Below are 12,475 nucleotides of genomic sequence, written 5' to 3'. Positions count from 1 at the left end.
CCCAACCTCATTTATTTTGATTTAATCGCATTTATTTATTCATTCATTCATTCAATCATATTTATTGAGTGCTTACTGTGTGCAGAGCACTGTACTAAGCACCTGGGCACTGTTCTAAACGCTTGCTAAGGGCAGCAATGGGCGGGCCTTTGGGCTGTGGTGCCGGCCTGAGGCGACACCCTCACACCCGCCCCCTTTCCCCAACCTCCTCATTTATTCATTCATTCAAATTGTATTTATTGAGCGCTTACTGTGTGCAGAGCACTGTACTAAGTGCCTGGGCACTGTTCTAAGCACTTGCTAAGGGCAGCAATGGGCAGGCATTTGGGCTGTGGTGCCGGCCTGAGGCGACACCCTCGTACCCGCCCCCTTTCCCCAACTTCCTCATTTATTCATTCATTCAATTGTATTTATTGAGGGCTAACTGTGTGCAGAGCACTGTACTAAGCGCCTGGGCACTGTCCTAAATGCTTGCTAAGGGCAGCAATGGGTGGGCCTTTGGGCTGCGGTGCCAGCCTGAGGCGACGCCCTCGCACCTGCCCTCTTTCCCGCCTTTTCCCAACATTATTTATTTTGATTCAATCGCATTTATTCATTCATTCATTCATTTATGGAGCGCTTACTGTGTGCAGAGCACTGTACTAAGCGCCTGGGCACTGTTTTAAGCGCTTGCTAAGGGCAGCAAAGGGGCGGGCCTTTGGGCTGTGGTGCCAGCCTGAGGCGACACCCTCGTACCTGCCCCCTTTCACCAACCTCCTCATTTATTCATTCATTCAATTGTATTTATTGAGTGCTGTGTGCAGAGCACTGTACTAAGCGCCTGAGCACTATTCTAAGCGCTTTCTAAGGGCAGCAATGGGCGGGCCTTTGGGCTGTGGTGCCGGCCTGAGGCGACGCCCTCGCACCTGCCCTCTTTCCCGCCTTTTCCCAACATCATTTATTTTGATTTAATCGCATTTATTCATTCATTCATTTATTGAGCGCTTGCTGTGTGCAGAGCACTGTACTAAGCGCCTGGGCACTGTTCTAAGCGCTTGCTAAGGGCAGCAATGGGCGGGCCTTTGGGCTGTGGTGCCGGCCTGAGGCGACACCCTCGTACCCGCCCCCTTTCCCCAACCTCCTCATTTATTCATTCATTCAATTGTATTTATTGAGTGCTAACTGTGTGCAGAGCACTGTACTAAGCGCTTGGGCACTGTTCTAAGCGCTTGCTAGGGGCAGTAGTGGGCAGGCCTTTGGGCCGTTGTGCCGGCCTGAGGAGACGCCCTTGCCCCTGCCCCCTTTCCCGCCTTTTTCCAACCTCATTTATTTTGATTTAATTGCATTTATTCATTCATTCATCCATCCATCCATTCATTCATTCAATCGTATTTATTGAGCACTTACTGTGTGCAGAGCACTGTTCTAAGTGCCTGGGCACTGTTCTAAACGCTTGCTGAGGGCAGCAATGGGCGGGCCTTTGGACTGTGGTGCCAGCCTGAGGCGATGCCCTTGCACTCGCACCCTTTCCCCAACCTCCTCATTTATTCATTCATTCAATTGTATTTATTGAGCGCTTACTGTGTGCAGAGCACTGTACTAAGCGCCTGGGCACTGTTCTAAGCGCTTTCTAAGGGCAGCAATGGGCGGGCCTTTGGGCTGTGGTGCCGGCCTGAGGCGACGCCCTCGCACCTGCCCCCTTTCCCGCCTTTTCCCAACATCATTTATTTTGATTTAATCGCATTTATTCATTCATTCATTTATTGAGCGCTTGCTGTGTGCAGAGCACTGTACTAAGCGCCTGGGCACTGTTCTAAGCGCTTGCTAAGGGCAGCAATGGGCGGGCCTTTGGGCTGTGGTGCCGGCCTGAGGCGACACCCTCGTACCCGCCCCCTTTCCCCAACCTCCTCATTTATTCATTCATTCAATTGTATTTATTGAGTGCTAACTGTGTGCAGAGCACTGTACTAAGCGCTTGGGCACTGTTCTAAGCGCTTGCTAGGGGCAGTAGTGGGCAGGCCTTTGGGCCGTTGTGCCGGCCTGAGGAGACGCCCTTGCCCCTGCCCCCTTTCCCGCCTTTTTCCAACCTCATTTATTTTGATTTAATTGCATTTATTCATTCATTCATCCATCCATCCATTCATTCATTCAATCGTATTTATTGAGCACTTACTGTGTGCAGAGCACTGTACTAAGCGCCTGGGCACTGTTCTAAACGCTTGCTGAGGGCAGCAATGGGCGGGCCTTTGGACTGTGGTGCCAGCCTGAGGCGATGCCCTTGCACTCGCACCCTGTCCCCAGCCTCCTCATTTATTCATTCAGTCAAATGTATTTATTGAGCATTTACTGTGTGCAGAGCACTGTACTAAGCGCCTAGGCACTGTTCTAAGCACTTGCTAAGAGCAGCAATGGGCGGACCTTTGGGCTGTGGTGCCGGCCTGAGGCGACGCCCTTGCACCCGCACCCTTTCCCCAACCTCCTCATTTATTCATTCATTCAATTGTATTTATTGAGCGCTTACTGTGTGCAGAGCACTGTACTAAGCGCCTGGGCACTGTCCTAAATGCTTGCTAAGGGCAGCAATGGGCGGGCCTTTGGGCTGTGGTGCCGGCCTGAGGCGACGCCCTCGCACCTGCCCCCTTTCCCGCCCTTTTCCAACCTCCCCCCCCCCCTCCAGCGAGCATGCGCAGGAGACAAACGGACGCGCTGTTGCCTCGGGGGGCCGACCCTCGCGAGAGTTTGAATTAGCCAATAAGAAGCGGGGAAAACGTGGCGGGGCCGGGCGCGGCGCCGAGGCCCGTTGAGGCGAGTCCGCCTCCATCCCCTCGCGACTTCTAGACTGTGAGCCCACTGTTGGGTAGGGACCGTCTCTATATGTTGCCAACTTGTACTTCTCAAGCGCTTAGTCCAGTGTTCTGCACACAGTAAGCGCTCAATAAATACGATTGAATGAATGAATAGCGCGCGCGCGGCTAGGGCGGGCCCCGCGCCTGCGCAGAGTGGGCAGGGAGCGCGGCTAGGGCGACCCCCGCGCCTGCGCACAGTCGGCAGGGAGCGCGGCGAGGGTGGGCCCCACGCCTGCGCAGAGCGGGCAGGGAGCGCCGCTAGGGCGGGCCCCGCGCCTGCGCAGAGTGGGCAGAGCGCGCAGCGAGGGCCGGCCCCGCGCCTGCGCAGAGCAGGAGAGGTACGTGCCGGGGGCTGGCCCCGCGCCTGCGCAGAGTGGGCAGGGAGCGCGGCTAGGGCGGGCCCCGCGCCTGCGCAGAGCGGGCAGGGAGCGCAGTTAGGGCGGGCCCCGCGCCTGCGCACAGTCGGCAGGGAGCTAGGCGAGGGTGGGCCCCGCGCCCGCGCAGAGTGGCCAGGGAGCGAGGCGAGGGCGGGGCGCCCGGCGAGGCTGGGCCCCGCGCCTGCGCAGAGCGGGCAAGGCACGCGGAGAGGGCGGGCCCCGCGCCTGCGCAGAGTGGGCAGGGCGTGCGGCGAGGGCGGGCCCGCGCCTGCGCAGAGCGGGCAGGGAGCGCAGTTAGGGCGGGCCCCGCGCCTGCGCACAGTCGGCAGGGAGCGCGGCGAGGGTGGGCCCCGCGCCTGCGCAGAGTGGCCAGGGAGCGAGGCGAGGGCGGGGCGCCCGGCGAGGCGGGGCCCCGCGCCTGCGCAGAGCGGGCGAGGCACGCGGAGAGGGCGGGGCCCCGCGCCTGCGCAGAGCGGGCAAGGTACTCGACGGGGGCTGGTCCCGCGCCTGCGCAGAGCGGGCGGGGCGCGCGGCGAGGGCGGTCCCCGCGCCTGCGCAGAGCGTCGGGTCCCGCCCCTCCAACGGCGCCGCCCCCCGCGGTTACCCGGCGGGCCCGCCGCGTCCAACCGGTCTGGAGCGGTCGTCCCGCTGGGCGCTCCCTCAGCCTCCTCAGCCGCCTCGTCGTCGTCCTCGTCGTCCTCCTGGTCCTGGTCGTCCGGCGGCGCCATCATGTTCAGCTGGGTGAGCAAGGACGCCCGGCGCAAGAAGGAGCCGGAGCTGTTCCAGACGGTGTCGGAGGGTCTGCGGCAGCTGTACGCGCAGAAGCTGCTGCCGCTGGAGGAGCACTACCGCTTCCACGAGTTCCACTCGCCGGCCCTGGAGGAGGCCGACTTCGACAACAAGCCCATGGTGCTGCTGGTGGGCCAGTACAGCACCGGCAAGACCACCTTCATCCGCCACCTGATCGAGCAGGACTTCCCCGGCATGCGCATCGGGCCGGAGCCCACCACCGACTCCTTCATCGCCGTCATGCACGGGCCCAGCGAGGGCGTCGTCCCCGGGAACGCCCTCGTCGTCGACCCCCGGAGGCCCTTCCGCAAGCTCAACGCCTTCGGGAACGCCTTCCTCAACAGGTGACGACCCCCCCCCCCCATCCTCCTCCTCCTCCTCTTCCTCCTCCTCCTCCTCACGCGCCAGGCCCTCTTCTAATAATGATAATAACGGCATTTGTTAAGCCCTTACTGTGTGCAAAGCACTGGGGAGAATACGCGCCAGGCACTGTTCTAATACTAATAATAATAACGGCATTTGTCGAGCAATTACTATGTGCAAAGCACTGTTCTAAGCACTGGGGAGAATACGGGCCAGGCACTGTTCTAGTAATAATAATAACGGCATCCCCCTCCTCAATCATTACGGCGCTTATCACGCGCCAGGCCCTCTTCTAATAATAATAATGATGGCATTTGTTAAGCCCTTACTGTGTGCAAAGCACTGGGGAGGATCATCATCATCAGTCGTATTTATTGAGCGCTTACTGTGTGCAGAGCACTGTACTAAGCGCTTGGGAAGTACCAATTGGCAGCATATAGAGACAGGCCCTACCCAGCAGTGGGCTCAATCAATCAATCAATCATATTTATTGAGCGCTTACTATGTGCAGAGCACTGTACTAAGCTCTTGGGAAGTACAAATTGGCAACATATAGACAGTCCCTACCCAACATTGGGCTCACAGTCTTAAAGGGGGAGACAGAGGACAAAACCAAACAAACTAACAAAACAAAATAAATAGAATAGATAGGTACAAGTAAAATAAATAAATAAATAGAGTAAAAAATATGTACAAACATATATACAGGTGCTGTGGGGAAGGGAAGGAGGTAAGACGGGGGGATGGAGAGGGGGACGAGGGGGAGAGGAAGGAAGGGGCTCAGTCTGGGAAGGCCTCCTGGAGGAGGTGAGCTCTCAGCAGGGCCTTGAAGGGAGGAAGAGAGCTAGCTTGGCGGATGGGCAGAGGGATTGGGGGCATTCCAGGCCCGGGGGGGCTCACAGCGCGCCAGACACTGTTCTAATAATAATAACGGCATCCTCCTTCTCTGTCATTACGGCGCTTATCACGCGCCAGACACTCTTCTAATAATAATAATGGCATTTGTTAAGCGCTTACTATGTGCAAAGCACTGGGGAGAATGAGCGCCAGGCACTGTTCTAGTAGTAATAATAACGGCATCCTCCTTCTCAGTCATTACGGCGCTTATCACGCACCAGGCCCTCTTCTAATAATAATAATAATAATAATAATAATGATGGCATTTGTTAAGCCCTTACTGTGTGCAAAGCACTGGGGAGAATCATCATCATCAGTCGTATTTATTAAGCGCTTACTGTGGGCAGAGCACTGTACTAAGCGCTTGGGAAGTACCAATTGGCAACATATAGAGACAGTCCCTACCCCACAGTGGGCTCACAGTCTAAAAGCGCGCCAGGCCCTCTTCTAATAATAATAATAATAATAATGGCATTTGTTAAGCACTTACTATGTGCAAAGCACCGTTCTAAGCTCTGGGGAGGATACAAAGTGATCAGGTTGTCCCATGTGGGGCTCACAGTCTTCATCCCCACTTTACAGATGAGGGAACTGAGGCCCAGAGAAGCGAAGTGACTTGCCCAGGCAATCAGGTTGTCCCATGTGGGGCTCACATTCTTCATCCCCATTTGACAGACGAGGGAACTGAGGCCCAGAGAAGCGAAGTGACTTGCCCAGGCAATCAGGACGTCCCATGTGGGGATCACATTCTTCATCCCCACTTTACAGACGAGGGAACTGAGGCCCAGAGAAGCGAAGTGACTTGCCCAGAGTCACACAGCTGACAGTTGGCGGAGCCGGGATTTGAACCCATGGCCTCCGACTCCAAAGCCCGGGCTCTTTCAACTGTTCCGCAGGATATTACAATTCAATCAATCAATCAATCGTATTTATTGAGCACTTACTGTGTGCAGAGCACTGTACTAAGCACTTGGGAAGTACAAGTTGGCAACATACAGAGACGGTCCCTACCCAACAGTGGGCTCACAGTCTAAAAGGGGGAAACAGAGAACAAAACCAAACATACTAACAAAATAAAATAAATAGAATAGATATGCACAAGTAAAATAAGTAAATAGAGTAATAAATATGTACAAACATATACATATATACAGGTGCTGTGGGGAAGGGAAGGAGGTAAGACGGTAATGGCATTTGTTAAGCGCTTACTATGTGCCAAGCACTGTTCTAAGCTCTGGGGGGTGTTACAAAGTGATCAGGTGATCCCACATGGGTCTCACAATCTTCACCCCCATTTTACACATGAGGGAACTGAGGCCCAGAGAAGAGTAAGAATAATGACGATGGCATTTGTTAAGCGCTTACTATGTGTCAAGCACTGTTCTAAGCGCTGGGGAGATTACAAGGTGATCAGGTGGTCCCCCAGGGGGCTCACAGTCTTCATCCCCATTTTACAGATGAGGTAACCGAGGCGCAGAGAAGTTGCGACTTGCCCGAAGTCCCGCAGCTGACAAGTGGCGGACCTGGGATTTGAACCCTTGACCTCTGACTCCCAAACCCGGGCTCTTTCCACCGAGCCACGCTGCTTCAGGTGGTCCCACCGGGGGCTCACAGTCTTCATCCCCATTTTACACATGAGGGAACTGAGGCCCGGAGAAGTGAAGTGACTTGCCCAAAGTCACAAAGCTGACAAGTGGCGGAACTGGGATTAGAACCCATGACCTTTGGCTCCCAAACCCGGGCTCTTTCCACTGAGCCACGCTGCTATTTCACTCACTCGTATTTATTGAGCACCTCCTGACTGCACGGGACTGAGCTCTTGACAAGTACCAAGAGAAGCAGTGGGGCTCAGTGGCAAGAGCCCGGGTTTGGGAGTCAGAGGTCGTGGGTTCTAATCCCGGCTCCGCCGCTTGTCAGCTGTGTAACTTTGGGCCAGTCACTTCACTTCTCTGGGCCTCAGTTCCCTCCTCTGTAAAATGGGGATTAAGACCGTGAGCCCCACGTGGGACAACCTGATCACCTTGTGTCCTCCCCAGCGCTTAGAACAGTGCTTGGCACATAGTAAGCGCTTAACAACTGCCATATTATTATTGCCATTCTATTCTGACGGTTTTGACACCTTTCTACTTGTTTTGTTGTCTGTCTCCCCCTTCTAGACTGTGAGCCCGTTGTTGGGTAGAGTCCGTCTCTGTTGCCTAATTGGACTTCCCAAGCGCTTAGTACAGTGCTGTGCACACAGTAAGCGCTCAATAAAGACGATTGGATGAATGAATGAATGAAATTCAGCAATAAAAAGAGACAATCCCTGCCCACCCCGGGCTTAGAGTCTTGTTAAGCGCTTACTATGTGCAAGGCACTGTACTAAGCACTGGATAATAATAATAATTATGATTATATTTGTTAAGCCTTTACTAGGTGCTAAGCACTGGGCTAGATACAAGGTTATCAGGTTGTCCCCCGTGGGGCTCACAGTCTTCACCCCCCATTTTACAGATGAGGGAACTGAGGCCCAGAGAAGTTGTGACTTGCCCAAGGTCACATAGCTGACAAGTGGCAGAGGTGGGATTAGCACCCATGACCTCTGATTCCCAAACCCGGAATCTTTCCACTAAGCCACGCTGCTGCTTGTTTTCCCTGAGGGGAGGAGGCTTCGTCCCCCCATGGTCCAGTCCCTCGTGGAGAGGGGTGTGTGGAAAAATCATCCTCCAGTCTCCGGCGGGACCCCCACCCCCTTTCTCTTCCCATTCTCCCCTCCCTTTGGACCGCTCAGCACACTCCCAAGTAGCCTCTCCCCCAGGCCCAGAGGGCCTCCCCTTCACCCACCCTTTAAACCTGACCCCCTATTTGCCCCCTTCCCGGATCCAAGCCCCCCTCCACCCTTGTCTCTGTGTCTTCCATCGGCCCCTTTCCCCCACACGTCTGTGATTCATATCTGGAGGGGAGTGTAGCCACGAAGCCAGCCAACGTGGATTACCACATTTCTCCCACTCTTTCTTCCCCCACCACTTTTTTCCTTTAAATCGACTTGACTACCCACATCCCCAAATTCCCCTGTAGGCTCGGTGTTTTTCCCCTGATCCAAATCTAGGCAGGGTCCGGCATTCCCCGGCCACTCCCTCATTTGGTCAACGACTCCCAATCCAATCATTCTTTCCCTTTTTCTCCTCTTTCCCCTGACACTCCTTCCTTCCAGCTGCCTTTAACTCCAGTCAAATCTCATTCATTTTTTTTTTCTTTCCTCTGGCCTCCTTAGGGGCATAGTTCTTAAATGTGTCATTGAACGAGAGAGTGAGACATTTACCACTCACCCATTTTGCTCTCAGGGTGTGGGGTGTGCACTCTTGTGTCGTCTTTATTTTATCTTTTTAATTAGGCCCCTGGTGCTCAATCAGTGGTGAGGGGATCATGCTTGTCCGCCATCAGTTGTGGATTGCAGGGTAATCCCTCCTGCCAGGCAAGAGTCAGAAGGTCATGGGTTCTGATTTTGCTTCCGCCACTTGGGCAAGTCACTTCATTTCTCAGGTCCTCTGTACCCTCATCTGATAAATGGAGATTAAGACTGGGAGCCCTAAGCGGGACATGGACTGTGCCCGGCTTGATTAGTTTGTGTGTACTCCAGCACTTAGTACAGTGCCTGGAACATAGTAAACCCTTAACAGATACCATTAAGGGCTTACTCTTGCTGCTCCTGCTGATCTCTGGAACCTGTCACAAGAGTCAAAGGCGATTTCTGGGAGTTCAGGAAGCAGGTCCTGGGAAACTTGAGGGGGGACTGGAGTCTGAAGATCCAGGCCTTTATTCCATTTGGTTTTCTTCTTTCCCGGGCCTGGTCCCAAAGCCGAATTTCACCCCAGCTTCCGCAGAGCGGTGGCCTTCCCTGCCCTGACTTTAGGAGAGTTGAACTAGTGACCCGCAGGAGAGACTTAACCCATGACTAGTCCCTTCCCCTTCTCCTCCTCCCCCCAAATTATCACATTCCTCAGCCATCACGGGGCCTGCCGTGCTGGGTAGACCAGCTCTTCTGAGACAGATTGAGGACGAGGCTGGGTGAGGTCCTGCTGGGCTGCCTCTGTTTTATCCTGTTGAAGTTCTCCCAGGATTTGTTTCCTATCTCCAGAGTCTGCGTGAGGTGGAGGGGAGGATACCTACCCAGTTAAATAGCCCTACCAGTTTCCAGAGATTGTTGACCATTTGGAATTGTGGAACTGGGCCGCCTTTGTTTTATCCTGTTGTAGTTCTCCCAGGATTTGTTTCCTATCTCCAGAGTCTGCGCGAGGCGGGAGGGGAGGTTACCTATCCAGTTAAATAGCCCCACCAGTTCCCTTTTCCAGAGATTGTTGACCATTTGGAATTGTGGAACTGGGCCACCTTTGTTTTATCCTGTATATATGTTTGTACATGTTTATTACTCTATTTTACTTGTACATATCTATTCTATTTATTTTATTTTGTTAGTATGTTTGGTTTTGTTCTCTGTCTCCCCCTTTTAGACTGTGAGCCCACTGTTGGATAGGGGCTGCCTCTATATGTTGCCAACTTGTACTTCCCAAGCGTTTAGTACAGTGCTCTGCACACAGTAAGTGCTCAATAAATACGATTGATTGATTGTAATTCTCCCAGGATTTGTTTCCTATCTCCAGAGTCTGCGCTAGCTGTGAGGGGAGGTTACCTATCCGGTTAAATAGCCCTACCAGTTCCCTTTTCCACAGATTGTTGACATTTTGGAATTGTGGGAGTTAATGTTCAACTGTCACCGGCTGCTTGCCTGCTATTCCCGATCCCCAGAGCCCCTGCTGTCCTGGAAAAGTACCCCCCGCTCCCCCAGACCTCACACTCAAAATGAAAAACTGGGCACTGAGTTCAGATCTCTCCTGGTTCCTCTCCCTTCTGGCTGGGGAGCAGAATTAAACCAAGTGGTATTCTCAGTATAAGTCCCAGGCCAGCCAGGAGTGTCTTGGTCTGGAAGACTCACTAGGGGTTCACAGATTAATCCCTTCGGGTGTGGTCGAAATGGGAGAAGGCCCCTGGTCACTCATTCATTCAGTTGTATTTATTGAGCACCTACTGTGTGCCCAGCACTGTACTAATCGCTTGAGAGAGTACAAGCCACATTCCCTGCCACAGTGAGTTTACAGTCTACTGGTTGGATTGGCTTAGTCCTCAGCTGCTTTGAGTTCCCAAGCAATTCTCTTTTTTTTTATGGTATCTGTTAATCAATCAATCAATCAATCATATTTATTGAGCGCTTACTATGTGCAGAGCACTGTACTAAGCACTTGGGAAGTACAAATTGGCAACATATAGAGACAATCCCTACCCAACATTGGGCTCACAGTCTAAAAGGGGGAGACAGAGAACAAAACCAAACATACTAACAAAATAAAATAAATAGAATAGATATGTACAAGTAAAATAAATAAATAAATAGAGTAATAAATATGTACAAACATATATACAGGCCTTTGTTTTATCCTGTTGTAGTTCTCCCATGTGCCAGGCACTGTTCTAATCACTCTGGTAATAATAATGATGGCATTTATTAAGCGCTTATTATGTTCAAAGCCCTGTTCGAGGCGCTGGGGAGGTTGGTTACAAGGTGATCAGGTTGTCCCACGGGGGGCTCACAGTCTTCATCCCCGTTTTACAGATGAGGGAACTGAGTGAGGCACAGAGAAGTTAAGTGACTTGCCCAAAGTCACCCAGCTGAGAATTGGCGGAGCCGGGATTTGAACCCCTGACCTCTGTCTCCAAAGCCCGGGCTCTTTCCACTGAGCCACGCTGCTTCTAGATACAAGCTAATCAGGTTGGACACAGTCCACGTCCCACACGGGAGTCAGTCTTAATGCCCATTTTCCAGATGAGGGAACTGAGGCCCAGGGAAGTGACTTGCTCAGGGTCACACAGCAGACAAATGGCGGAGCTGGGATTAGAATCCGGGACCTTCTGATTCCCAGGCCCTGCTGCTTTTTGAGAAAAGGGCTGAATAATAATAATAATGTTGGTAGTTGTTAAGCGCTTGCTATGTGCAAAGCACTGTTCTAAGCTCTGGGGGGGATACAAGGTAAAGAGGTTGTCCCACGTGGGGCTCACAGGCTTCATCCCCATTTTACAGGTGAGGTAACTGAGGCCCAGAGAAGTGAAGTGACTTGCCCGAGGCCCCACAGCAGACAAGTGGCGGCGCCGGGATTAGAACCCATGACCCCTGACTCCCAAGCCCAGGCTCTTTCCACGGAGCCCCGCCGCTTCTCAGGCGAGCATGCAGACGGACCACCGAGCACCGTGCCGAGGCTGGGGCACGGTCCTCTGTCTCCCCCTTTTAGACTGTGAGCCCACTGTTGGGTAGGGACTGTCTCTAGATGTTGCCAGTTTGTACTTCCCAAGCGCTTAGTACAGTGCTCTGCACATAGTAAGGGCTCAATAAATACGATTGATGATGATGATGATGACGGGGCGGGCGGGTGACCCTTCCCTGAGCCTCCGAGGCTAGTCCGCTCTCTTCCCCCGGAGCCACGGCCTGCTGATGCAGGGGAGCTGATAGGCCCGGCCTGACCGAGGAAGTCGAGGAAGTCGCTAACCGGGGAGGGTGTCCTAAGACACCGGCTTGTGAAAACCCCCTCTTGTGTAAGCGGGGAACGCCCACGGCGGACTGCCCCCGCTCCCTCCATTAGTAAGTGTGGGGAGCTGGAGAGGAAACCCCCCGCCACCCCCAATCCTCCACCCCGCCTTTACTGGTGAGGCTGGTACTCTTCGGGGAGCGAAGTAGCGGGTGTTAGAGTGAAGTAGAAAAGCCCTCCGACTGAACCATTAAATGAAACTCTATGGTTTGGGGCAGAAGCTGATGATCATCATCATCAATCGTACTTATTGAGCGCTTACTGTGTGCAGAGCACTGTACTAAGCGCTTGGGAAGTACAAGTTGGCAACATCTAGAGACAGTCCCTACCCAACAGTGGGCTCACAGTCTAAAAGGGGGAGACGGAGAACAAAACCAAACAGACTAACAAAATAAATAGAATAGATATGTACAAGTAGGCTAAATAAACAGAGTAATAAATATGTACAAACATATATACAGGTGCTGTGGGGAAGGGAAGGAGGTAAAATGGGGGGGATGGAGAGGGGATGATGATGATTGTGGATTGTGTATTTTTGGGGTTTTTTTTTTTAAATGTAAATGGTACTTAAGTACTTACCGTGTGCCCGGCACTGTACTAAACTCTGGGG

The 12,475-nt window shown here is 53.1% G+C and overlaps 1 protein-coding gene across 1 annotated transcript in view; it reads left to right on the top strand.

Moving 5' to 3' along the window:
• Positions 1–3,852: 3,852 nt before the first annotated feature.
• The window catches only part of EHD1 (EH domain containing 1), a 31,419-nt gene continuing 22,796 nt past the window's right edge, over positions 3,853–12,475 (top strand). The window contains exon 1 of the mRNA XM_038764932.1: positions 3,853–4,335. Within this exon, the coding sequence (XP_038620860.1) occupies positions 3,932–4,335 (404 nt within the window). The 5' untranslated portion in view covers positions 3,853–3,931. The remainder of the gene's footprint in view (positions 4,336–12,475) is intronic.

The sequence above is a fragment of the Tachyglossus aculeatus genome, chromosome 22 (genome assembly GCF_015852505.1).
Source record: "Tachyglossus aculeatus isolate mTacAcu1 chromosome 22, mTacAcu1.pri, whole genome shotgun sequence".
In the NCBI taxonomy this organism is placed as follows: domain Eukaryota; kingdom Metazoa; phylum Chordata; class Mammalia; order Monotremata; family Tachyglossidae; genus Tachyglossus; species Tachyglossus aculeatus.
Note: the sequence above shows the minus strand (reverse complement) of the source record. Positions and strands in the feature narration are given on the sequence as shown.